The sequence below is a fragment of the Oncorhynchus nerka genome, linkage group LG7 (genome assembly GCF_034236695.1).
Source record: "Oncorhynchus nerka isolate Pitt River linkage group LG7, Oner_Uvic_2.0, whole genome shotgun sequence".
Lineage (NCBI taxonomy): Eukaryota > Metazoa > Chordata > Actinopteri > Salmoniformes > Salmonidae > Oncorhynchus > Oncorhynchus nerka.
Window position 1 is genome coordinate 80,587,158 of NC_088402.1, and position 26,818 is coordinate 80,613,975.

General features: G+C 40.3%; 2 protein-coding genes across 4 annotated transcripts in view; one reads left to right on the forward strand and one right to left on the reverse strand.

Moving 5' to 3' along the window:
• The window catches only part of LOC115122977 (low-density lipoprotein receptor-related protein 1-like), a 298,647-nt gene extending 280,479 nt beyond the window's left edge, over positions 1-18,168 (forward strand). Inside the window, exons 84-90 of the mRNA XM_065021093.1 lie at positions 1,539-1,700; positions 4,541-4,715; positions 4,883-4,984; positions 13,585-13,658; positions 13,813-13,906; positions 16,313-16,457; positions 17,574-18,168. Of these exons, the coding sequence (XP_064877165.1) occupies positions 1,539-1,700; positions 4,541-4,715; positions 4,883-4,984; positions 13,585-13,658; positions 13,813-13,906; positions 16,313-16,457; positions 17,574-17,723 (902 nt within the window). The 3' untranslated portion in view covers positions 17,724-18,168. The remainder of the gene's footprint in view (positions 1-1,538; positions 1,701-4,540; positions 4,716-4,882; positions 4,985-13,584; positions 13,659-13,812; positions 13,907-16,312; positions 16,458-17,573) is intronic.
• Positions 18,169-23,046: 4,878 nt separating this feature from the next.
• Positions 23,047-26,818, reverse strand: part of LOC115132502 (formin-like protein 3) — a 106,364-nt gene continuing 102,592 nt past the window's right edge. For all 3 annotated transcript variants that reach the window (XM_065020856.1, XM_065020857.1, XM_065020855.1), the window contains one exon: positions 23,047-25,748. In XM_065020856.1, coding sequence (XP_064876928.1) covers positions 25,684-25,748 — 65 coding nt within the window. In that variant the 3' untranslated portion in view covers positions 23,047-25,683. The remainder of the gene's footprint in view (positions 25,749-26,818) is intronic.

A 26,818-nucleotide genomic window follows, 5' to 3' on the forward strand; every position in this document is an offset into this window, starting at 1 on the left:
CGTTCCTGAGGGAGGCTAGTGTTACTGGATCATCGTTGGTGAGGGAGGCTAGTGTTACTGGATCAATAGTTCCTGAGGGAGGCTAGTGTTACTGATTCATCGTTGGTGAGGGAGGCTAGTGTTACTGGATCATCGTTGGTGAGGGAGGCTAGTGTTACTGGATCATCGTTCCTGAGGGAGGCTAGTGTTACTGGATCATCGTTGGTGAGGGAGGCTAGTGTTACTGGATCATCGTTGGTGAGGGAGGCTACTGTTACTGGATCATCGTTGGTGAGGGAGGCTAGTGTTACTGGATCATCGTTGGTGAGGGAGGCTAGTGTTACTGGATCATCGTTGGTGAGGGAGGCTAGTGTTACTGGATCATCGTTGGTGAGGGAGGCTAGTGTTACTGGATCATCGTTCCTGAGGGAGGCTAGTGTTACTGAATCATCGTTGGTGAGGGAGGCTAGTGTTACTGGATCATCGTTGGTGAGGGAGGCTAGTGTTACTGGATCATCGTTGGTGAGGGAGGCTAGTGTTACTGGATCATCGTTCCTGAGGGAGGCTAGTGTTACTGGATCATCGTTGGTGAGGGAGGCTAGTGTTACTGGATCATCGTTGGTGAGGGAGGCTAGTGTTACTGGATCATCGTTGGTGAGGGAGGCTAGTGTTACTGGATCATCGTTGGTGAGGGAGGCTAGTGTTACTGGATCATCGCTGGTTAACGTTGTTTCATCATTTGGGACATGCAGTCTATTTGAATTATTATGGAACTCAGACCACACGTAACAGGTTAAACCTGGAGCCTGGCGCATGTTGTCGTACAGTTCCATGATTTAATGAGGATTCGAGTAGATTTATAGGACTACTGTTCCACCATTATTGTACACTTTTCTCACCTTCCAAAATTCCATGAACTGAATTTGAATATGGCTACTTTCAGGGTGAATCAAACCACTATCTTTGATTCATCAATATAGTTTGTGTGTAAAGTCACTCCAAACCATTCATATATACTTTCCTAACCCCAAAATGGCCTAAATCTACAAAATCTCAGTATTTTTATCAGTTGGTGATGAAACGGAGACGAATGAATATGCATATATATATATATATATATATATATATATATGCATAGTCGTCCATATTCGTCATATATATATATATATATATATATAGATGGCTTTCTTTCATTGATCCCTATATTCTGAACCCGTTCTCTCAATGTGTTCTAGTGAGTCTGTCGACAAAATTCTAATTCAAGGTACAGCGTATTTAAAGTGATGGCTTAAGATAAATGTACTGAAAACCCTATTGAATGAAAACTCCACAAGAAAATCTGTTGGCCAGCAAGTGGGAGGGTTTTCAGTGGTTGAATTACATTTATTCAGTGTATGCAAGGTAGACACACCTGTAGAGCACACTACGCGCCTGCATTAGGTAAGTCTGAACACCAACTACTGAGAAAGTGCGTAGGAAAGGCGTTGATTTCCTAAATCTGAATTGGGCCCATTTTATTTCGATTTTTGTTCTTATTTAACATGACCCTTTGTTCCCAGGGTCCCCTACCTGCCGCTGTCTGAAGGGCTTCACGGGGCCCCAGTGTAAACTCCACACCTGTCAGGACTACTGTCATAATGGAGGCAACTGCACTGTATCCCAGGGCAACCAGCCCATCTGCCGCTGTCCGCCTGAGTATCTGGGAGACCAGTGTCAATACAGTGAGTGTGTAGTTTATAATGGGTTAATAAGGGATGATTTAAGCAACAATGCCAACCTCTTGAACATCTTGGCCATGTACTGTTAAAATCTCCACCCGGCACAGCCAGAAGAGGACTGGCCAACCCTCAGAACCTGGTTCCTCTCTAGGTTTCTTCCTAGGTTCCTCTCTTTCTAGGGAGTTTTTCCTAGCCACCGTGCTTCTACACCTGCATTGCTTCCTGTTTGGGGTTTTAGGCTGGGTTTCTGTACAGCACTTTGTGACATCGGCTGATGTAAGAAGGGCTTTATAAATACATTTGATTGATTGATTGATTGATCTGTGTAACAGTTTAACTAAATCTATAGTTCCTGTATTATAACAGAGTAACTAAATCTATAGTTCCTGTATTATAACAGAGTAACTAAATCTATAGTTCCTGTATTATAAATCTAAATAGTTCCTGTATTATAACAGAGTAACTAAATCTATAGTATTATAACAGACTAACTAAATCTATAGTTCCTGTATTATAACAGACTAACTAAATCTATAGTTCCTGTATTATAACAGACTAACTAAATCTAAATAGTTCCTGTATTATAACAGAGTAACTAAATCTATAGTTCCTGTATTATAACAGACTAACTAAATCTATAGTTCCTGTATTATAACAGACTAACTAAATCTATAGTTCCTGTATTATAACAGACTAACTAAATCTATAGTTCCTGTATTATAACAGAGTAACTAAATCTATAGTTCCTGTATTATAACAGAGTAACTAAATCTATAGTTCCTGTATTATAACAGAGTAACTAAATCTATAGTTCCTGTATTATAACAGACTAACTAAATCTATAGTTCCTGTATTATAACAGACTAACTAAATCTATAGTTCCTGTATTATAACAGTTCCTGTATTATAACAGAGTAACTAAATCTATAGTATTATAACAGACTAACTAAATCTATAGTTCCAGTATTATAACAGAGTAACTAAATCTATAGTTCCTGTATTATAACAGACTAACTAAATCTATAGTTCCTGTATTATAACAGACTAACTAAATCTATAGTTCCTGTATTATAACTAAATCTATAGTTCCTGTATTATAACAGACTAACTAAATCTATAGTTCCTGTATTATAACAGAGTAACTAAATCTATAGTTCCTGTATTATAACAGAGTAACTAAATCTATAGTTCCTGTATTATAACAGACTAACTAAATCTATAGTTCCTGTATTATAACAGACTAACTAAATCTATAGTTCCTGTATTATAACAGAGTAACTAAATCTATAGTTCCTGTATTATTATAACAGAGACTAACTAAATCTATAGTTCCTGTATTATAACAGAGTAACTAAATCTATAGTTCCTGTATTATAACAGACTAACTAAATCTATAGTTCCTAATTATAACAGTGTAACTAAATCTATAGTTCCTGTATTATAACAGACTAACTAAATCTATAGTTCCTGTAACTAAATCTATAGTTTATAACAGACTAACTAAATCTAACTGTATTATAACAGTAACTAAATCTATAGTTCCTGTATTATAACAGACTAACTAATCTATAGTTCCTGTATTATAACAGTGTAACTAAATCTATAGTTCCTGTATTATAACAGACTAACTAAATCTATAGTTCCTGTATTATAACAGACTACTAAACTAGTTCCTGTATTAACTAGTAATCTATAGTTCCTGTATTATAACAGACTAACTAAATCTATAGTTCCTGTATTATAACAGTGTAACTAAATCTATACTAACTAAATCTATAGTTCCTGTATTATAACAGACTAACTAAATCTATAGTTCCTGTATTATAACAGACTAACTAAATCTATAGTTCCTGTATTATAACAGACTAACTAAATCTATAGTTCCTGTATTATAACAGACTAACTAAATCTATAGTTCCTGTATTATAACAGACTAACTAAATCTATAGTTCCTGTATTATAACAGAGTAACTAAATCTATAGTTCCTGTATTATAACAGACTAACTAAATCTATAGTTCCTGTATTATAACAGACTAACTAAATCTATAGTTCCTGTATTATAACAGACTAACTAAATCTATAGTTCCTGTATTATAACAGAGTAACTAAATCTATAGTTCCTGTATTATAACAGACTAACTAAATCAGAGTAACTAAATCTATAGTTCCTGTATTATAACAGAGTAACTAAATCTATAGTTCCTGTATTATAACAGAGTAACTAAGTTCCTATAGTTCTATAGTTCCTGTATTATAACAGACTAACTAAATCTATAGTTCCTGTATTATAACAGTGTAACTAAATCTATAGTTCCTGTATTATAACAGAGTAACTAAATCTATAGTTCCTGTATTAACAGTGTAACTAAATCTATAGTTCCTGTATTATAACAGTGTAACTAAATCTATAGTTCCTGTATTATAACAGTGTAACTAAATCTATAGTTCCTGTATTATAACAGTGTAACTAAATCTATAGTTCCTGTATTATAACAGTGTAACTAAATCTATAGTTCCTGTATTATAACAGACTAACTAAATCTATAGTTCCTGTATTATAACAGACTAACTAAATCTATAGTTCCTGTATTATAACAGACTAACTAAATCTATAGTTCCTGTATTATAACAGTGTAACTAAAGGTATACTTCCTGTATTTTCAGGTGTGTCGTTCATTCCTGTGATTTTTTCATTTCAATAACAATAATAATTTATTCAATCCACTTTGTAATGTAATACTTAATCCCTAATCAGAAATGGTTGAAAAGGAGAGTCTTCCTCTGTGAGGAACTGACTGTAGGCCCCGTTTCCCTGGCTCTATCTTCTCATCACCCCTACAGGTACATGTGAGGGTTACTGTGAGAACGAGGCCGTGTGTCTGCAGATGGCCAATGCCACCAAGCTGTGTCGCTGTACCCCTCAGTTCCATGGACAGCTCTGTGAGCTGGACAAGTGTGAGTACTGTGGACCCAACGGCAAGTGTGTGCCCAAAGCCTCAGGAGAGGTCATGTGCAGGTAGGGGTCATACACACTACATATACAGAACACACGAAAACATACATACACACACACACACATTTATCCTGGTGTTATCCTGTAAAGATTCAATCTAGTTCTGTTGGTTGTCTCTTTCTCTCTGTCTGTCTCTCTCTCTCTGTCTCTGTGTACCTGTCTATGTCCAGCTGTCCTAACGGTCGTACCCAGCCCAGCTGCTACACCTGTCTAGATTTCTGCACCAATGGACTCTGCTCTATCGAACCAGGCACACTACTGCCCCAGTGCAAGTAAGAATATGACCCCAATCACTCAGATGTACACCCACACACACTCAAGCTCATATGTGGTGTGTATTTAGGTATAACCTGTGTGGTGTGTATTTAGGTGTAACCTGTGTGTTGTGTATTTAGGTGTAACCTGTGTGATGTGTATTTAGGTGTAACCTGTGTGGTGTGTATTTAGGTGTAACCTGTGTGATGTGTATTTAGGTATAACCTGTGTGATGTGTATTTAGGTGTAACCTGTGTGATGTGTATTTAGGTGTAACCTGTGTGGTGTGTATTTAGGTGTAACCTGTGTGGTGTGTATTTAGGTGTAACCTGTGTGATGTGTATTTAGGTGTAACCTGTGTGATGTGTATTTAGGTGTAACCTGTGTGATGTGTATTTAGGTGTAACCTGTGTGATGTGTATTTAGGTGTAACCTGTGTGATGTGTATTTAGGTGTAACCTGTGTGATGTGTATTTAGGTGTAACCTGTGTGATGTGTATTTAGGTGTAACCTGTGTGGTGTGTATTTAGGTGTAACCTGTGTGTTGTGTATTTAGGTGTAACCTGTGTGGTGTGTATTTAGGTGTAACCTGTGTGATGTGTATTTAGGTGTAACCTGTGTGGTGTGTATTTAGGTGTAACCTGTGTGATGTGTATTTAGGTGTAACCTGTGTGATGTGTATTTAGGTGTAACCTGTGTGATGTGTATTTAGGTGTAACCTGTGTGGTGTGTATTTAGGTGTAACCTGTGTGTTGTGTATTTAGGTGTAACCTGTGTGGTGTGTATTTAGGTGTAACCTGTGTGATGTGTATTTAGGTGTAACCTGTGTGGTGTGTATTTAGGTGTAACCTGTGTGGTGTGTATTTAGGTGTAACCTGTGTGATGTGTATTTAGGTGTAACCTGTGTGGTGTGTATTTAGATGTAACCTGTGTGGTGTGTATTTAGATGTAACCTGTGTGATGTGTATTTAGGTGTAACCTGTGTGATGTGTATTTAGATGTAACCTGTGTGGTGTGTATTTAGGTGTAACCTGTGTGATGTGTATTTAGGTGTAACCTGTGTGATGTGTATTTAGGTGTAACCTGTGTGATGTGTATTTAGGTGTAACCTGTGTGATGTGTATTTAGATGTAACCTGTGTGGTGTGTATTTAGGTGTAACCTGTGTGATGTGTATTTAGGTGTAACCTGTGTGATGTGTATTTAGGTGTAACCTGTGTGGTGTGTATTTAGGTGTAACCTGTGTGGTGTGTATTTAGGTGTAACCTGTGTGATGTGTATTTAGATGTAACCTGTGTGGTGTGTATTTAGGTGTAACCTGTGTGATGTGTATTTAGGTGTAACATGTGTGGTGTGTATTTAGATGTAACCTGTGTGGTGTGTATTTAGGTGTAACCTGTGTGATGTGTATTTAGGTGTTCTATAGGGTGGAGAGGGTATCGATGTGAAGTCACTGCCTCTCCTTTGTGATGTGTATTTAGGTGTAACCTGTGTGGTGTGTATTTAGGTGTAACCTGTGTGGTGTGTATTTAGGTGTAACCTGTGTGATGTGTATTTAGGTGTAACCTGTGTGTTGTGTACTTAGGTATAACCTGTGTGGTGTATATTTAGGTGTAACCTGTGTGGTGTGTATTTAGGTGTAACCTGTGTGGTGTGTATTTAGGTGTAACCTGTGTGATGTGTATTTAGGTATAACCTGTGTGATGTGTATTTAGGTGTAACCTGTGTGATGTGTATTTAGGTGTAACCTGTGTGGTGTGTATTTAGGTGTAACCTGTGTGGTGTGTATTTAGGTGTAACCTGTGTGATGTGTATTTAGGTGTAACCTGTGTGATGTGTATTTAGGTATAACCTGTGTGATGTGTATTTAGGTGTAACCTGTGTGATGTGTATTTAGGTGTAACCTGTGTGATGTGTATTTAGGTGTAACCTGTGTGATGTGTATTTAGGTGTTCTATAGGGTGGAGAGGGTATCGATGTGAAGTCACTGCCTCTCCTGTTATGTATTTAGGTATAACCTGTGTGGTGTGTATTTAGGTATAACCTGTGTGATGTGTATTTAGGTGTAACCTGTGTGGTGTGTATTTAGGTGTAACCTGTGTGGTGTGTATTTAGGTGTAACCTGTGTGGTGTGTATTTAGGTATAACCTGTGTGGTGTGTATTTAGGTGTAACCTGTGTGGTGTGTATTTAGGTATAACCTGTGTGGTGTGTATTTAGGTGTAACCTGTGTGGTGTGTATTTAGGTGTAACCTGTGTGGTGTGTATTTAGGTGTAACCTGTGTGATGTGTATTTAGGTGTAACCTGTGTGGTGTGTATTTAGGTGTAACCTGTGTGGTGTATGTATTTAGGTTTAGGTGTAACCTGTGTGATGTGTGGTGTAACCTGTGTATTTATTTAGGTGTAACCTGTGTGATGTGTATTTAGGTGTAACCTGTGTGATGTGTATTTAGGTGTAACCTGTGTGATGTGTATTTAGGTGTAACCTGATGTGTATTTGTGTATTTAGGTGTAACCTGTGTGTTGTGTATTTAGGTGTAACCTGTGTGGTGTGTATTTAGGTGTAACCTGTGTGATGTGTATTTAGGTGTAACCTGTGTGGTGTGTATTTAGGTGTAACCTGTGTGTAACCTGTGTGTATTTAGGTGTAACCTGTGTGATGTGTATTTAGGTGTAACCTGTGTGATGTGTATTTAGGTGTAACCTGTGTGGTGTGTATTTAGGTGTAACCTGTGTGTGTGTATTTAGGTGTAACCTGTGTGATGTGTATTTAGGTGTAACCTGTGTGATGTGTATTTAGGTGTAACCTGTGTGGTGTGTATTTAGGTGTAACCTGTGTGGTGTGTATTTAGGTGTAACCTGTGTGATGTGTATTTAGGTGTAACCTGTGTGGTGTGTAATGTAACCTGTGTGGTGTGTATTTAGATGTAACCTGTGTGATGTGTATTTAGAGTGTAACCTGTGTGATGTGTATTTAGATGTAACCTGTGTGGTGTGTATTTAGGTGTAACCTGTGTGATGTGTATTTAGGTGTAACCTGTGTGATGTGTATTTAGATGTAACCTGTGTGGTGTGTATTTAGGTGTAACCTGTGTGATGTGTATTTAGGTGTAACCTGTGTGATGTGTATTTAGGTGTAACCTGTGTGGTGTGTATTTAGGTGTAACCTGTGTGATGTGTATTTAGATGTAACCTGTGTGGTGTGTATTTAGGTGTAACCTGTGTGATGTGTATTTAGGTGTAACCTGTGTGGTGTGTATTTAGATGTAACCTGTGTGGTGTGTATTTAGGTGTAACCTGTGTGATGTGTATTTAGGTGTTCTATAGGGTGGAGAGGGTATCGATGTGAAGTCACTGCCTCTCCTTTGTGATGTGTATTTAGGTGTAACCTGTGTGGTGTGTATTTAGGTGTAACCTGTGTGGTGTGTATTTAGGTGTAACCTGTGTGATGTGTATTTAGGTGTAACCTGTGTGTTGTGTACTTAGGTATAACCTGTGTGGTGTATATTTAGGTGTAACCTGTGTGGTGTGTATTTAGGTGTAACCTGTGTGGTGTGTATTTAGGTGTAACCTGTGTGATGTGTATTTAGGTGTAACCTGTGTGATGTGTATTTAGGTGTAACCTGTGTGATGTGTATTTAGGTGTAACCTGTGTGATGTGTATTTAGGTGTAACCTGTGTGATGTGTATTTAGGTGTAACCTGTGTGATGTGTATTTAGGTATAACCTGTGTGATGTGTATTTAGGTGTAACCTGTGTGATGTGTATTTAGGTATAACCTGTGTGATGTGTATTTAGGTGTAACCTGTGTGATGTGTATTTAGGTGTAACCTGTGTGATGTGTATTTAGGTGTAACCTGTGTGATGTGTATTTAGGTGTTCTATAGGGTGGAGAGGGTATCGATGTGAAGTCACTGCCTCTCCTGTGTGATGTGTATTTAGGTATAACCTGTGTGGTGTGTATTTAGGTATAACCTGTGTGATGTGTATTTAGGTGTAACCTGTGTGGTGTGTATTTAGGTGTAACCTGTGTGGTGTGTATTTAGGTGTAACCTGTGTGGTGTGTATTTAGGTATAACCTGTGTGGTGTGTATTTAGGTGTAACCTGTGTGGTGTGTATTTAGGTATAACCTGTGTGGTGTGTATTTAGGTGTAACCTGTGTGGTGTGTATTTAGGTGTAACCTGTGTGGTGTGTATTTAGGTGTAACCTGTGTGATGTGTATTTAGGTGTAACCTGTGTGGTGTGTATTTAGGTGTAACCTGTGTGGTGTGTATTTAGGTGTAACCTGTGTGGTGTGTATTTAGGTGTAACCTGTGTGATGTGTATTTAGGTGTTCTATAGGGTGGAGAGGGTATCGATGTGAAGTCACTGCCTCTTCTGTGTGATGTGTATTTAGGTGTAACCTGTGTGTTGTGTATTTAGGTATAACCTGTGTGGTGTGTATTTAGGTGTAACCTGTGTGGTGTGTATTTAGGTGTAACCTGTGTGGTGTGTATTTAGGTGTAACCTGTGTGATGTGTATTTAGGTGTAACCTGTGTGATGTGTATTTAGGTGTAACCTGTGTGGTGTGTATTTAGGTGTAACCTGTGTGGTGTGTATTTAGGTATAACCTGTGTGGTGTGTATTTAGGTGTAACCTGTGTGATGTGTATTTAGGTGTAACCTGTGTGATGTGTATTTAGGTGTAACCTGTGTGATGTGTATTTAGGTGTTCTATAGGGTGGAGAGGGTATCGATGTGAAGTCACTGCCTCTCCTGTGTGATGTGTATTTAGGTGTAACCTGTGTGTTGTGTATTTAGGTATAACCTGTGTGATGTGTATTTAGATATAACCTGTGTGTTGTGTATTTAGGTATAACCTGTGTGATGTGTATTTAGGTGTAACCTGTGTGATGTGTATTTAGGTATAACCTGTGTTGTGTATTTGTATAACCTGTGTGGTTTAGGTATAACCTGTGTGATGTGTATTTAGGTATAACCTGTGTGATGTGTATTTAGGTGTAACCTGTGTGATGTGTATTTAGGTGTAACCTGTGTGGTGTGTATTTAGGTGTAACCTGTGTGTGTGTATTTAGGTGTAACCTGTGTGATGTGTATTTAGGTGTAACCTGTGTGATGTGTGTATTTAGGTGTAACCTGTGTGATGTGTATTTAGGTGTTTATGGTATTTAGGTGTAACCTGTGTGATGTGTATTTAGGTGTAACCTGTGTGGTGTGTATTTAGGTGTAACCTGTGTGATGTGTATTTAGGTGTAACCTGTGTGATGTGTATTTGTATTTAGTGTAACCTGTGTGATGTGTATTTAGGTGTAACCTGTGTGGTGTGTATTTAGATGTAACCTGTGTGATGTGTATTTAGGTGTAACCTGTGTGATGTGTATTTAGGTGTTCTATAGGGTGGAGAGGTATCGTGTAAGTCACTGCCTCTCCTTTGTGATGTGTATTTAGGTGTAACCTGTGTGGTGTGTATTTAGGTGTAACCTGTGTGGTGTGTATTTAGGTGTAACCTGTGTGATGTGTATTTAACCTGTGTGTTGTGTACTTAGGTATAACCTGTGTGGTGTATATTTAGGTATAACCTGTGTGATGTGTATTTAGGTATAACCTGTGTGATGTGTATTTAGGTGTAACCTGTGTGATGTGTATTTAGGTATAACCTGTGATGTGTATTTAGGTGTAACCTGTGTGATGTGTATTTAGTGTAACCTGTGTGATGTGTATTTAGGGTGATGTGTATTTAGGTGTATTTAGGGTATCGATGTAGTCACTGCCTCTCCTGTGTGATGTGTATTTAGGTATAACCTGTGTGGTGTGTATTTAGGTATAACCTGTGTGATGTGTATTTAGGTGTAACCTGTGTGGTGTGTATTTAGGTGTAACCTGTGTGGTGTGTATTTAGGTGTAACCTGTGTGGTGTGTATTTAGGTGTAACCTGTGTGATGTGTATTTATGTATAACCTGTGTGATGTGTATTTAGGTGTAACCTGTGTGGTGTGTATTTAGGTGTAACCTGTGTGATGTGTATTTAGGTATAACCTGTGTGATGTGTATTTAGGTATAACCTGTGTGGTGTGTATTTAGGTATAACCTGTGTGATGTGTATTTAGGTGTAACCTGTGTGGTGTGTATTTAGGTATAACCTGTGTGATGTGTATTTAGGTGTAACCTGTGTGGTGTGTATTTAGGTATAACCTGTGTGATGTGTATTTAGGTGTAACCTGTGTGGTGTGTATTTGTATAACCTGTGTGGTGTGTATTTAGGTGTAACCTGTGTGTGTGTATTTAGGTATAACCTGTGTGGTGTGTATTTAGGTGTAACCTGTGTGGTGTGTATTTAGGTATAACCTGTGTGGTGTGTATTTAGGTGTAACCTGTGTGGTGTGTATTTAGGTGTAACCTGTGTGGTGTGTATTTAGGTGTAACCTGTGTGATGTGTATTTAGGTGTAACCTGTGTGGTGTGTATTTAGGTGTAACCTGTGTGGTGTGTATTTAGGTGTAACCTGTGTGGTGTGTATTTAGGTGTAACCTGTGTGATGTGTATTTAGGTGTTCTATAGGGTGGAGAGGGTATCGATGTGAAGTCACTGCCTCTCCTGTGTGATGTGTATTTAGGTGTAACCTGTGTGTTGTGTATTTAGGTATAACCTGTGTGGTGTGTATTTAGGTGTAACCTGTGTGATGTGTATTTAGGTATAACCTGTGTGATGTGTATTTAGGTATAACCTGTGTGGTGTGTATTTAGGTGTAACCTGTGTGATGTGTATTTAGGTATAACCTGTGTGATGTGTATTTAGATATAACCTGTGTGTTGTGTATTTAGGTATAACCTGTGTGATGTGTATTTAGGTGTAACCTGTGTGATGTGTATTTAGGTGTAACCTGTGTGATGTGTATTTAGGTGTAACCTGTGTGATGTGTATTTAGGTGTAACCTGTGTGATGTGTATTTAGGTGTAACCTGTGTGATGTGTATTTAGGTGTAACCTGTGTGATGTGTATTTAGGTGTAACCTGTGTGATGTGTATTTAGGTGTAACCTGTGTGGTGTGTATTTAGGTGTAACCTGTGTGGTGTGTATTTAGGTATAACCTGTGTGGTGTGTATTTAGGTGTAACCTGTGTGATGTGTATTTAGGTGTAACCTGTGTGATGTGTATTTAGGTGTAACCTGTGTGATGTGTATTTAGGTGTTCTATAGGGTGGAGAGGGTATCGATGTGAAGTCACTGCCTCTCCTGTGTGATGTGTATTTAGGTGTAACCTGTGTGTTGTGTATTTAGGTATAACCTGTGTGATGTGTATTTAGATATAACCTGTGTGTTGTGTATTTAGGTATAACCTGTGTGTTGTGTATTTAGGTATAACCTGTGTGATGTGTATTTAGGTGTAACCTGTGTGATGTGTATTTAGGTATAACCTGTGTGATGTGTATTTAGGTGTAACCTGTGTGTTGTGTATTTAGGTATAACCTGTGTGATGTGTATTTAGGTGTAACCTGTGTGATGTGTATTTAGGTATAACCTGTGTGTTGTGTATTTAGGTATAACCTGTGTGGTGTGTATTTAGGTGTAACCTGTGTGATGTGTATTTAGGTATAACCTGTGTGGTGTGTATTTAGGTGTAACCTGTGTGGTGTGTATTTAGGTATAACCTGTGTGATGTGTATTTAGGTGTAACCTGTGTGATGTGTATTTAGGTGTAACCTGTGTGATGTGTATTTAGGTGTAACCTGTGTGATGTGTATTTAGGTATAACCTGTGTGATGTGTATTTAGGTGTAACCTGTGTGATGTGTATTTAGGTGTAACCTGTGTGATGTGTATTTAGGTGTAACCTGTGTGATGTGTATTTAGGTGTAACCTGTGTGGTGTGTATTTAGGTGTAACCTGTGTGATGTGTATTTAGGTGTTCTATAGGGTGGAGAGGGTATCGATGTGAAGTCACTGCCTCTCCTGTGTGATGTGTATTTAGGTGTAACCTGTGTGATGTGTATTTAGATGTAACCTGTGTGATGTGTATTTAGGTATAACCTGTGTGATGTGTATTTAGGTGTAACCTGTGTGATGTGTATTTAGGTATAACCTGTGTGATGTGTATTTAGGTATAACCTGTGTGATGTGTATTTAGGTATAACCTGTGTGGTGTGTATTTAGGTGTAACCTGTGTGATGTGTATTTAGGTGTAACCTGTGTGGTGTGTATTTAGGTATAACCTGTGTGGTGTGTATTTAGGTATAACCTGTGTGATGTGTATTTAGGTATAACCTGTGTGATGTGTATTTAGGTATAACCTGTGTGGTGTGTATTTAGGTATAACCTGTGTGGTGTGTATTTAGGTGTAACCTGTGTGGTGTGTATTTAGGTATAACCTGTGTGGTGTGTATTTAGGTGTAACCTGTGTGGTGTGTATTTAGGTGTAACCTGTGTGGTGTGTATTTAGGTGTAACCTGTGTGATGTGTATTTAGGTGTAACCTGTGTGATGTGTATTTAGGTATAACCTGTGTGATGTGTATTTAGGTATAACCTGTGTGGTGTGTATTTAGGTGTAACCTGTGTGATGTGTATTTAGGTGTAACCTGTGTGGTGTGTATTTAGGTATAACCTGTGTGGTGTGTATTTAGGTGTTCTATAGGGTGGAGAGGGTATCGATGTGAAGTCACTGCCTCTCCTGTGGACTCTCCTGAATCCAGTGGAAGTAAGTTACTTTAGTTACTTTATAGTCTCTTTACAGTGTCAGTGAAATACATTTTATAACTACAGATTATAACACAATACATGTTATAAACTGTCTGAGCTCATTGGTCGGTGTTGCATATTTCTCATTGATGGGCGTGTTGCTCTCTCTGCAGGTTCTGCCTCCACAATCATCCCAGTGCTGCTGCTGTTATTACTGGCACTGCTGGTTGTCGGCGCCATCTTGTGGTACAAGAGGAGAATGCGTGGGTGAGTAGAGTAGACAACCTTTGAGTTGAGACTGGGTGTGAGAGGTCCCACTCATTCGGTCAAACTCAAATGTATTTTACACCTCATCTGTACCTCCCACCATCTCTCTCTCTCTCTCTCTCTATATATATATATACAGTGGGGAGAACAAGTATTTGATACACTGCTGATTTTGCAGGTTTTCCCACTTACAAAGCATGTAGAGGTCTGTAATTTTTATCATAGGTACATTTCAACTGTGAGAGACGGAATCTAAATAAAAAATCCAGAAAATCACATTGTATGATTTTTAAGTAATTCATTTGCATTTTATTGTATGACATAAGTATTTGATCACCTACCAACCAGTAAGAATTCCGGCTCACACAGACCTGTTAGTTTTTCTTTAAGAAGCCCTTCTGTTTTCCACTCATTACCTGTATTAACTGCACCTGTTTGAACTCGTTACCTGCATAAAAGACACCTGTCCACACACTCAATCAAACAGATTCCAACCTCTCCACAATGGCCAAGACCAGAGAGCTGTGTAAGGACATCAGGGATAAAATTGTAGACCTGCACATGGCTGGGATGGGCTACAGGACAATAGGCAAGCAGCTTGGTGAGAAGGCAACAACTGTTGGCGCAATTAATAGAAAATGGAAGAAGTTCAAGATGACGGTCAATCACCCTCGGTCTGGGGCTCCATGCAAGATCTCACCTTGTGGGGCATCAATGATCATGAGGAAGGTGAGGGATCAGCCCAGAACTACACGGCAGGACCTGGTCAATGACCTGAAGAGAGCTGGGACCACAGTCTCAAAGAAAACCATTAGTAACACACTACGCCGTCATGGATTAAAATCCTGCAGCGCACGCAAGGTCCCCCTGCTCAAGCCAGCGCATGTCCAGGCCCGTCTGAAGTTTGCCAATGACCATCTGGATGATCCAGAGGAGGAATGGGAGAAGGTCATGTGGTCTGATGAGACAAAAATAGAGCTTTTTGGTCTAAACTCCACTCGCCGTGTTTGGAGGAAGAAGAAGGATGAGTACAACCCCAAGAACACCATCCCAACCGTGAAGCATGGAGGTGGAAACATCATTCTTTGGGGATGCTTTTCTGCAAAGGGGACAGGACGACTGCACCGTATTGAGGGGAGGATGGATGGGGCCATGTATCGCGAGAACTTGGCCAACAACCTCCTTCCCTCAGTAAGAGCATGTATTTTATTTTTATTTATTTAACCTTTATTTAACCAGGTAGGCAAGTTGAGAACAAGTTCTCATTTACAATTGCGACCTGGCCAAGATAAAGCAAAGCAGTTCGACAGATACAACGACACAGAGTTACACATGGAGTAAAAACAAACATACAGTCAATAATACAGTATAAACAAGTCTATATACGATGTGAGCAAATGAGGTGAGAAGGGAGGTAAAGGCAAAAAAAGGCCATGGTGGCAAATTAAATACAATATCAAATACTTATGTCATGCAATAAAATGCAAATGAATTACTTAAAAATCATACAATGTGATTTTCTGGATTTTTGATTTAGATTCCATCTCTCACAGTTGAAGTGGACCTATGATAAAACATTACAGACCTCTACATGCTTTGTAAGTAGGACATCCTGCAAAATCAGCAGTGTATCAAATACTTGTTCTCCCCACTGTGTATATATATATATATATATATATATATATATATATATATATATATATATTATAATCTCTCTATCTCTCTCTCTCTTTTGTGGATAACCACCTCTTTCCTGTCCCCCAGGTCGGTATGGCTGGGCAAACGCTCCCGACATTCTCGGTAACTTAATAGGGTCACAAGTAACACGTCTCCCCCCTCTCCCCAAAGTCTCATCTAAGCCACCATCTTGTCTGTGGGTTCAGTGACAGTCCTCCATTTTGCTGGCCTTTCTGTAGTAGAGTCTGTCTGTCCCTGCCTGCTCTCTCCTGTTTAGTATAGGGTTTCCCACCCACGAACACAGGGGGCTATTGACAGATTGACTGGTTCTTCCCTACACATCCATACCTTTCCCTGTCTACATATATTACAGTGATGCTTCTGTGCCTGCATTGTAGAAGTGGAATATTTGCGTTGTGTAAAATCCAGCATTTACCAGGATAGACACTGGATGTGTCCAAATGGTCTTTTGAAAAAAGCTCATTTGATTTGTCAATTTACCGGGGTTCTGTGTTGCCTTGACTGTGTGGAAACGTGTTAATGTACTGTACATGTAGCTGGTGGTGTGATGGTTTGCTGTATGCTGGACTTTTCTATCCTGTCTGGCTTGAACCAAGGCTCTCAGCACTTTCAGTGTTGGTCCTGTGTTGTGGCTACATCTCTGCTAATGTTGAAGTGTTGAGAGGACACAAACTGTGTGTGTGTGTGTGTGTGTGTGTGTGTGCGCAGTGCTAAGGGCTTTCAGCACCACAGGATGACCAACGGGGCCATGAATGTGGAGATAGGGAACCCAGCCTATAAGATCTACGAAGGGGAGCCAGACGACGATGCTGGGGAACTCCTGGATTCAGACTTCGCTTTAGACCCAGATAAGGTATCACATACTCTTACACCCAGTCGCATGTTCATTAGGTATACCCATCTACTACCGGGTCAGACCCTCCTTTGCCTCCAGAACAGCCTGAATTCTCAGGGGAATGGAAATGTTGCCAGGAAAACATTCCCCACACCTTTGCCACCAGCCTGTACCATTGACACCAGGCAGGATGGCTCTGCCATCAGCATGATGCAACAGGAACCAGGATTCGTCATACCAGGCAATATTTTTCCAGTCCTCAAGTGTCCGAGTTGTGTGTTCCAAGATGCTGTTTTGCACACCACTGTTGTACTGTGCTGTTATTTGTTTGTGGCCCACCTGTTAGCTTGCACGATTCTTGCCATTCTCTCATCAACGAGCTGTCTTCGCCCACAGGACTGCCTGACTGGATGTTTTTTGTTTGTTGCACCATACTCAGTGAACCCTAGATACTTTTTTGCGTGAAAAGCCCAGGAGGCCGGCCCCTGACACCGACAATCATTCAGTACTACACTCAAAGTTGGTTAGGTCCCTCGTTTTGCCCATTCTCACATTAAATCGAGCAGTAACTGAGTGCCTCGATGCCTGTCTCCCTGCTTTATAAAGCAAGCCACTGTTTGTAAGAGCAAACCATTTTTGTGAAGAGGTTGGTGTATATTCACATTTGACACTTATTTTAATACTCAGGTTATTTGTTTTTATACGTGTTTTAAAACTCAGGTTACTTGTTCTAACACTGCAGCACTTGTTAGCTCATAGTTATTAATTTGTCATTGACACATTAAAGGTAGACTCAGCGATATGCCGTAGATGCAGAAAGTAAACAGCACAGTGGGTCAATTTCCACAACAACTGAGTGTTGAAGCGTGAGGCTCAACTTCTCCTCTGTTTTGGTCCCGTGGCTACCACATTGTAAAGGCCTGATGTGAACCCGTGCAGCTGCACGGATACTGTGTGAGAGCCAAGTCTTGTATCTCGCTCATATCAATATCTGCGGTGCTGCTCGTTGGTAGACTTTCGCTGAGTGTACCTTTTACATTTTTTCTGCACTCCATAATACTCTGCAATGAAACCAAATGTAGGACCTCGTGTGCTCTTTGTCCAACCATTATTTCATTATTTTCATCCCTGCAGCCCACCAACTTCACCAACCCAGTGTACGCCACCCTGTACATGGGAGCCCACAACAGCCGCAACTCCTTGGCTAGTACTGACGAGAAGAAAGAGTTACTCTCACAGGTGGACGATGGGGAGAACGAGGACATGAGTGACCCGCTGGCATAGAGGTCAGGGGTCAGGCACGCCCGAGCCACGTCTGGACCACGCCCACATGCCTTTTACCAATCAAGAAAAGCATCAAAAGGAAGAAAGAGAGAGAGAGAACACTGTATAAAATGTATACAATGAAGGACTACTTTTGTATGTGATTGCAGTATTATTTTTTGTTCTTTTGAGAAAAAGGAAAATTTGCCTAATCAGAAAAAGGAGGAACCATTTCATAGATTTTTTTCATTCAACTCGTTTTATTTTGCTCACCTTCCTCCCCCCTTGCTACTGTCACTCCCCCTTCACCCCTTGATCCATATAGCCACTACCTCTATGTAAAGGTGTAGAGAAAAACAAACAGCAGTTAGATCACTTTGTATGAATTGTGTAGGGAAAAAACATTGTTCTATTTCAGAGAAGTTTGTTTGTGAAAGACGTGGATAAAAGAGGATGTAAAGTTTAAGAGTCAGTAGTCAGTTCTGAATGCCAATTGACGCTGGTTTGGTTTATGTGTTACTTTCTGTGCCATCTATCTCTACTGCTTGAAGTGTACAGTATATCAATAGAATGGTGTAGAATGAGAACACGGCTGTTGGAACTAAAAGTGTTCAGGAACTGGAACAGGAACCACATGGCAGAGTAAGTCAGCATCACAAATACTAATGTCCATTCTGTTGAAAACTATGTTCCAAGTGATTGTCTTTTTTCTCCTTGCACAGAAGACTAAAAGTGTGTGTGTGTGTGTGTGTGTGTGTGTGTGTGTGTATATATATATATACACTACATGACCAAAAGTATGTGGATCCCTGCTCGTCGAACATCTAATTCGAAAATCATGGGCATTAATATGGAATTGGTCCTCCCTATAACAGTCCCCACTCTTCTGGGAAGGCTTTCCACTAGATGTTAGAACATTGCTGCTGGGACTTGCTTCCATTCAGCCAAAAGAGCATTAGTGACGTTGGGCGATTAGGCCTGGCTCGCAGTCGGCATTCCAATTCATCCCAAAGGTGTTCGATGGGGTTGAGGTCAGGGCTCTGTGCAGGCCAGTCAAGTTCTTCCACACCAATCTCGACAAACGTTTTCTGTATGGACTTCGCTTTGTGCACACGGGCATTGCCATACTGAAACAGGAAAGGGCCTTCCCCAAACTGTTGCCACAAAGTTGGAAGCACAGAATCGCCTAGAATGTCATTGTATGCTGTAGCGTTAAGATTTCCCTTCACTGGAACTAAGGAGCCTAACCCATGAAAAACAGCCCCAGACCATTATTCCTCCTCCACCTAAATGTACAGTTGGCGCTATGCATTCAGGCAGGTAGCATTCTCCTGGCATCTGCCAAACCCAGATTCGTCCGTCGGACTGCCAGATGGTAAAGAGTGATTCGTCACTCCAGAGAACGTGTTTCCACTGCTCCAATGGCGGTGAGCTTTACACCAGTCCAGCCGACGCTTGGCATTGCACATGGTGATCTTAGGCTTGTCTGCGGCTGCTCGGTCATGGAAACACATTTCATGAAGCTCCCGACAACCAGCTCTTGTGCTGACGTTTCTTCCAGAGGCAGTTTGGAACTCGGTAGTGAGTGTTGCTTCCAGAGGCAGTTTGGAACTCGGTAGTGAGTGTTGCTTCCAGAGGCAGTTTGGAACTCGGTAGTGAGTGTTGCTTCCAGAGGCAGTTTGGAACTCGGTAGTGAGTGTTGCTTCCAGAGGCAGTTTGGAACTCGGTAGTGAGTGTTGCTTCCAGAGGCAGTTTGGAACTCGGTAGTGAGTGTTGCTCCCAGAGGCAGTTTGGAACTCGGTAGTGAGTGTTGCTTCCAGAGGCAGTTTGGAACTCGGTAGTGAGTGTTGCAACTGTGGGCAGCCAATGTTTACATGCTACATGCTTCAGCACTTGGCGGTCCCGTTCTGTGAGCTTGTGTGGCCTACCACAGACGTTTTTGCTCCAAGACATTTCTACTTCACAATAACAGCACTCACAGTTGACCAGGGCAGCGCTAGCAGGGCAGAAATGTGACCAACTGACTTGTTGGAAAGGTGGCATCCTATGATGGTGCTACTTTGAAAGTCACTGAGCTCTTCAATAAGGTGTTTTACTGCAAATGTTTCTCTATAGAGATTGCATGGCTTTGCTCTCGATTTTATACACCTGTCAGCGACAGGTGTGGCTGAAATAGCTGAATCGACTAATTGAAAGGTTGTCCACATACTTTTGTATACATAGTGTATATTTATACACATATACAGTACCAGTCAAAAGTTTGGACACACCTATTCATTCAAGGGTTTTTCTTTATTTTTACTATTTTCTTGTATAATAATTGCGGGATATCAAAACAATGAAATAACATATATGGAATCATGTAGTAACCAAAAAAGTGTTAAACAGAGATTCTTCAAAGTAGCCTCCCTTTGCGTTGATGACAGCTTTGCACACTCTTGGCATTCTCTCAACCAGCTTCATGAGGTAGTCACCTGGAATGTATTTCAATTGACAAGTGTGCCTTGTTAATTTGTGAAATGTATTTCCTTCTTAATGCGTTTGAGCCAATCAGTTGTGCTGTGACAAGGTAGGGGTGGTATACAGAAGATAGCTCTATTTGGTAAAATACCAAGTCCGTATTATGGCAAGAACAGCTCAAAAAAGCAAAGAGAAACAACAGTCCATCATTACTTTAAGAAATGAAGGTCAGTCAATCTGCAAAGTTTAAAGAACGTTGAAGGTTTCTTCAAGTGCTGTCGCAAAAACCATCAAGCGCTATGATGAAACTGGCTCTCATGAGGACTGCCACAGGAAAGGAAGACCCAGAGTTACCTCTGCTGCAGAGGATAAGTTCATTAGAGTTACCAGCCTCAGATTGCAGCCCAAATAAATGCTTCACAGAGTTCAAGTAATATAGACACATCTCAACATCAACTGTTCAGAGGAGACTGCGTGAGTCAGGCCTTCATGGTCAAATTGCTGCAAAGAAACCACTACTAAAGGACACCAATATGAAGAGACTTGCTTGGGCCAAGAAACACAAGCAATGGACATTAGACTGGTGGAAATCTGTCTTTTGTTTGATGACTCCAAATTTGAGATTTTTGGTTCCAACCACCATGTCTTTGTGAGACGCGGAGTAGGTGAACGTAAGATTTCCGCATGTGTGGTCCCCACCGTGAAGCATGGAGGAGGAGTTGGGATGGTGTGGGGTCACTTTGCTGTCTGTGATTTATTTTGAATTCAAGGCACACTTAACCAGCATAGCTACCACGGAATTCTGCTACGATACGGCATCCCATCTGGTTTGCCCTTAGGGGGTATATCATTTGTTTTTCAACAGGACAATGATCCAACACAGCTCCAGGCTGTGTAAGGGCTATTTTAACAAGAAGGAGAGTGATGGAGTACTGCATCAGATGACCTGGCCTCCACAATCACCCGACCTCAACTCAATTGAAATGGTTTGGGATGAGTTGGACCACAGAGTGAAGGAAAAGCAGCCAACAATTGCTCAGCATATGTGGGAACTCCTTCAAGGCTGTTGGAAAAGCATTCCAGGTGAAGCTGGTTGAGAGAATTCCAAGAGTGTGTGCAAAGCTGTCATCAAGGAAAAGGGTGGCTACTTTAAAGGAACTCAAATATAACATATATTTTGATTTGTTTAACACTTTTTTGGTTACTACATGATTCTATATGTGTTATTTCATAGTGTTGATGTCTTCACTATTATTCTACAATGTAGAAAATAGTTCAAATAAAGAAAAAGCCTTGAATGAGTAGGTGTGCCCAAACTTTTGACTGGTACTGTATATACATATATATATAAACCTATTAACAAAGTGTCTTCAAAATGTACCCAGGAACACAAACATGAAATAACAGTCTGTCTGTATTATGTTTTAGCTCGTTTTATTTTTTAGTCTTGTATAATTGACCGGCTAAATGTGCTTAATGAATGAAGGTAATGGAGTGTGTAATGTGTTGGAGGAAGATGATTGTATTAAAGCAGACATTCCAGGATGAAGATTCAGAGGATGGAAGTAACTGAGGCCATTGGGGTATGAGAGGACATGTTTTGGGGTAACCCAGAATGTGTGTAGGGGGCCTTGATGTAAGAGGATGCATATTGGGGCCCAGAGGGACCATCTCAGTGACTGTTTAGTACAATTTCAACTGTAAACTGTCAGCCTGGTGATTGGCAGTTTTAGCAACAAGCAAGACTCTGTGAACGCCTGAACCATTTACGATAAAACAACAAGCTGACGATGCTTTTGTCTTTGTCTGTGATTGTAAACATTCTTTCAGGAGAGCCAGTTGTTTCATGGGGGAAATTTTAAAACAACAATGTTATGTGTTTTTAATGTTTGTAATAATTACATCATGCCTATGTAATTTCAGTTTCTGCTCATTGTAAGTGCATTCCTCAGGAGTTTAGGATTGTTAGCCTCCTGATTAGCATCCACTCTGCCTTGCTGCTAACGCTAGTTATGCTATGGCATTGTTGAATACTCGTTTCTGATTGGCTTGAAGGGCATTCTAGAGCGTGCATTATTTCCCTATAACGCACAGTATAATTCAAAGGCTATGAAGTTCATTCTTATGTTCTATTTTTGTTTTATTGCTGCTTTTGAAAGCAAAATTTGAATGAAAAACATTATTGGTATTGTTGAATTTATAATAGCAAGCTAGGATGATGGTTTGGTTAGCTAAACTAGCAAGTCTGTTTGACTTTAGCTAGTTTAGCTAGACAACTACTGTATCTAGTTAGCTAGTAAACTTGCTAACTTCTTCAGTGGATGTTATCACATTTCTACTGGCAAATGAACACGTATCTAGAGGCAATTATGTTAATTTCTAGCCATGGTATAAAAGGGATACTCAACTCAGCGCTCAGTGCGTTCTCTGGAAAATAATGCAACTCCGTGGAAGGTTAGTTCCACTCCGCTAACGTGTCGTGGAACACACCTTCCACGTCGTGCACTATTTTCCAAGGAACGCATAGCCCCTCGTTGATTATCCCTTACCTACCTGTCTGTCTGTCTGTCTGTCTGTCTGTCTGTCTGTAGGCTCGGCTGTCTGTCTGCTTGTCTGACTAGCCATCCCTGTCTGTAACCTTGTCGGTCTGTTGCTCTGATAGAATGTGTCTGTCTATGTCTGTTTGCCTGCCTGTCTGTCATTGGTCCAATCTCAGTCTCAGCCAATCATGTGCCGCTGACCATGCTGCTTCTAACCATATCTGATTAACCATATCTGTCATATCTGTTACAGTTTACACTGCATGGAACTCACAATACACACACACACATACAAACCCAATAGCAAACCACTCTGGCTTAACCATCTTTTGTTATTAACAGTATTCATAATTCATTGGATTTTAATTCAATTTCTGCTCTGTTACATTTTTATTTGAACAATGTAAATTAGGTACAAGCTGTTTAAATATTTTGACAAATATTTCAGCAAAACAAAACCCTACACATGGATTTTTGTTGCTCTATTTCAGTTGGTTATGATTTCATTTCTTTTGATAGAAGAAATTAAATGGATTTTTATAGTACAAACACATGGTGGCTCTGATCTTCATTTGGAGAGAGAGAATGAGTGAGAGAGAGAGAGACCAAGAGATGGAGAGAGACCAAGAGACGGAGAGAGAAAGGGGAGAGACTGAGAGAAAGGGGAGAGACCGAGAGAAAAAGGGGAGAGACCGAGAGAGAAAGGAGAGAGACCAAGAGAGAAAGGGGAGACCGAGAGAGAAAGGGGAGAGACCAAGAGAGAAAGGAGAGAGACCAAGAGAGAAAGGGGAGAGACCAAGAGAGAAAGGGGAGAGACTAAGAGAGAAAGGGGAGAGATCAAGAGAGAAAGGAGAGAGATCAAGAGAGAAAGGAGAGAGACTAAGAGAGAAAGGGGAGAGATCAAGAGAGAAAGGAGAGAGATCAAGAGAGAAAGGAGAGATCAAGAGAGAAAGGAGAGAGATCAAGAGAGAAAGCGACCAAAAGAGAAAGACAGCTAGAGAACCGAGAGTGAGAGACACCAAGAGAGAAAGGGGAGAGACTAAGAGAGAAATGAGAGAGACTAAGAGAGAACGGGGAGAGACCGAAAGAGAGAGAGAAAGAAGATATGTTTAAATTTGGGTCACATTGTCATTTTGTTTATTAAGGGGGAAGTGCAGTCATATTTAAGATAACATACATCAAATGTCAGACACTATTTCATTTTATCCTTCTGACCCAAAAGTACAAGGCTTCTTCTATTCATTGATTTGTAAATGTGTATAGAAATATCTGCTATAAGACTTGCGTCTCGTACAACAAGGTAATGTAAGTAGTGTAAATATGGGCGGTCCCTTTTGAGGAAAAGCCATATTGAAACACAGATATTCTCAGCGTGCATCATTCTGCTTACTCGATGGCTATTAAGGTCATCATTACGGTTCTAAAACCAAATTGGTCATCATTGCGGTTCTAAAACTGTAAGCAAAGAGAACAAGCATTGAGAACATGGTTAGACTCATAGGAATGCATTCTTTACCCACCAACAAATGCAAGTAAGCTAAACAGTCAGTTTAGAAACATCATCATACGTTCATCACTTGCTAAGCAAGAAAGTCTTGTCAGTTACATAACATTCAGACCAACTTTACTGTTGCTTTCAACTTCTGAACAAGGTCATGTTCCTTATGGTTCTTAGTCAGTGGTTTGAAATAATTCAGTTTAAACTTGGGAGTGTTTAAGACTGAAGTGGTAATTAAGTCATAATGAAATGGTACGACTGAAGTGGTAATTAGGTCGTAATGAAATGGTACGACTGAAGTGGTAATTAGGTCGTAATGAAATGGTACGACTGAAGTGGTAATTGTACTGTAGTAGGTGATAAAGATGAAGAAGTAATAGACAGCAAAAACATTGAATGTTTTAACCCACTTTTACGTTTCGGAAGACACTTGGCCTACGCTCATTTATATTATAGCACTGAGAAGCAACCTTTAGATATGTTAGTGATTAAAGCTGAGATTCAGATTTTTTTTTTACAGTATTTAAATGTTATCATACAAAGGCAATACAAAATACAATCTAACAAAAAAAGACTTTAAAGATACACATTATGGCTGAGTCACATAAAAATAATACTGTCAAAAAGGCACTTTTTTTTAGCACAATAAGAAATAAGACACAAGAGTAGAGGAAGTTTGGTTTGGCTAGCTTGTCCAGAAAAGACACCGATATAACAATAATCTTCAGTCCTTTTTGAAATTGGTGGACAGAGACATCATGTGAAGGCAAAACCCTGGGTCCTATTCATTAGGTAGGGCACACAACCTAAAACGTTTTGCAACGGAAACCAAAATGACGATTCTTATTGGTCCAGGTAGTCCCTCCCTGTTTCATTCTGTTTTCTTCCGTTTGGTGCCTTATGAACACAACCCAGTTCTCTTTGAAGTGGAAATCCCAGCAGTAGAGTCAACATATGCTGTCATTTATCCAAGTGACTTGACTAACTGTCTCCCAGTCTCAATCGTGCTTCGATTGCACAATCTGAGGAAATCGAGGTTCATGGAAATAAGATCCACAATTAGCAGGCACTTGTGGTTCCATGTCCACCTTATGCAGTTGAAGTGTCCTTCCTTCCTGCTTGTGTGAGGTGAGCCGCCCCTTTAAGGGCTCAACTCACCACTATACTCTTCTTCTTTGGACTCTTTCTGCCCAGTCCTGTTCTTAATATTATCTGTGTGTGTGCGGTGTGCGGTGTGTGTTTGCAGTGGGAGAGGAGGGTGGGCTATGTCGGTGATACTACAGTTATACCTGCTTGTTGAGAGACAGTGTCCATAAAGGATATCCATAAATAAATAAATACCCCTGTAAAACAAGGGCCATTGGTTCGGTCCTGTCCACCTTTTAGTCTCTGTGCAGCCTCGGGTGGGTGAGACCACCGAGACACAGGAGGGGGGGGGTTATAAAAGGAAGGGATGATAAGGGAGGAAGAACGAGTGGTTTGTTTAGGGTCTCTTCCAGCCGCTCCGGATCAGCGTGTCGTGCCGCAGAAAAGGCTGGCTGCGGAGATCTGTGAGTGGGTGAGAGAGGGGGTCACACAGGTTAACTGGGAGGTCAAACTCTGGTACAGTGGTGTCATGCTCAGGTTTGAGGTTGTTGATTAAGGAACCTATATTTGCAGTGCTTATCCTAACAGAATATTTCAGCAAATATGTTTAGAATTGTTACATTTTACTTATATGTTGTCAAATGGGTAGCCAATTGAATGTGGGTATATGTTAACTAAAAAGAGAATGATCCCTTTCACTGTCAACTTAAAACTAACAGAGAAATATAGATTTTTCAATCCAAGGCTATGGGGGTTTAGTTATTTAAACAAACCACTATGTCAACAATGTATCACAGTTGTAGACAACAAGCTCTGTGAGGTACCGTGCTATAGAGAAGCTAATATTCATACAACTCATCTAACCTGTCGTCTCTAAAATGACTCCTTAAATGTCTATACCATCATGATTATGACAGTGTTATGTAGCCCTTAAAATGGAGTGTTCAAGTAGTGTTGCCAATGTTTCTATCCATTTGTCTGAATAAATGTCCATTATGTCTGAACATGTCTGTGTGTGTGGATATGTGCAGGGGCCTCAACAGAGCTGGTTGACCAACAAGCTTTTCAGCACACCGCAAGTCACAGTTACCAGGGACAAACACAACATTGAGACATGCCATCAACAGGTGACAGACTGGTAAGTGGTGGATGGACAGAACGCTGGACACAGCATGCAACATGGAAGATGAGAGGTGAGGTGGTGATGACGGAGGGACCTGAGTTGAAGGAAAGACTCATGAATGTAGATTAAATCTGTAGCGTGGAAGATCCTTACTATAGCGCAATTTCAATTGAAAAAGGCAATGTTCTCACGTGCACAGAGTCTGCATCCAGTGGTGCATATTTTGCCTCAATCGGAAACTACCTTAAAGTGGCAATCAGCAGTAGAAATAATGACAAAGTGTTTTCACTGCACCTGTTTCGGTAATATGTTGGGCTGGAGAAATGTAATCACTCTCTGTTCGTAAACAGAGCTACTAATGCAAGGACGAACCATCCATGATATCTAAAGGTTAGGTGACCATGTTTTG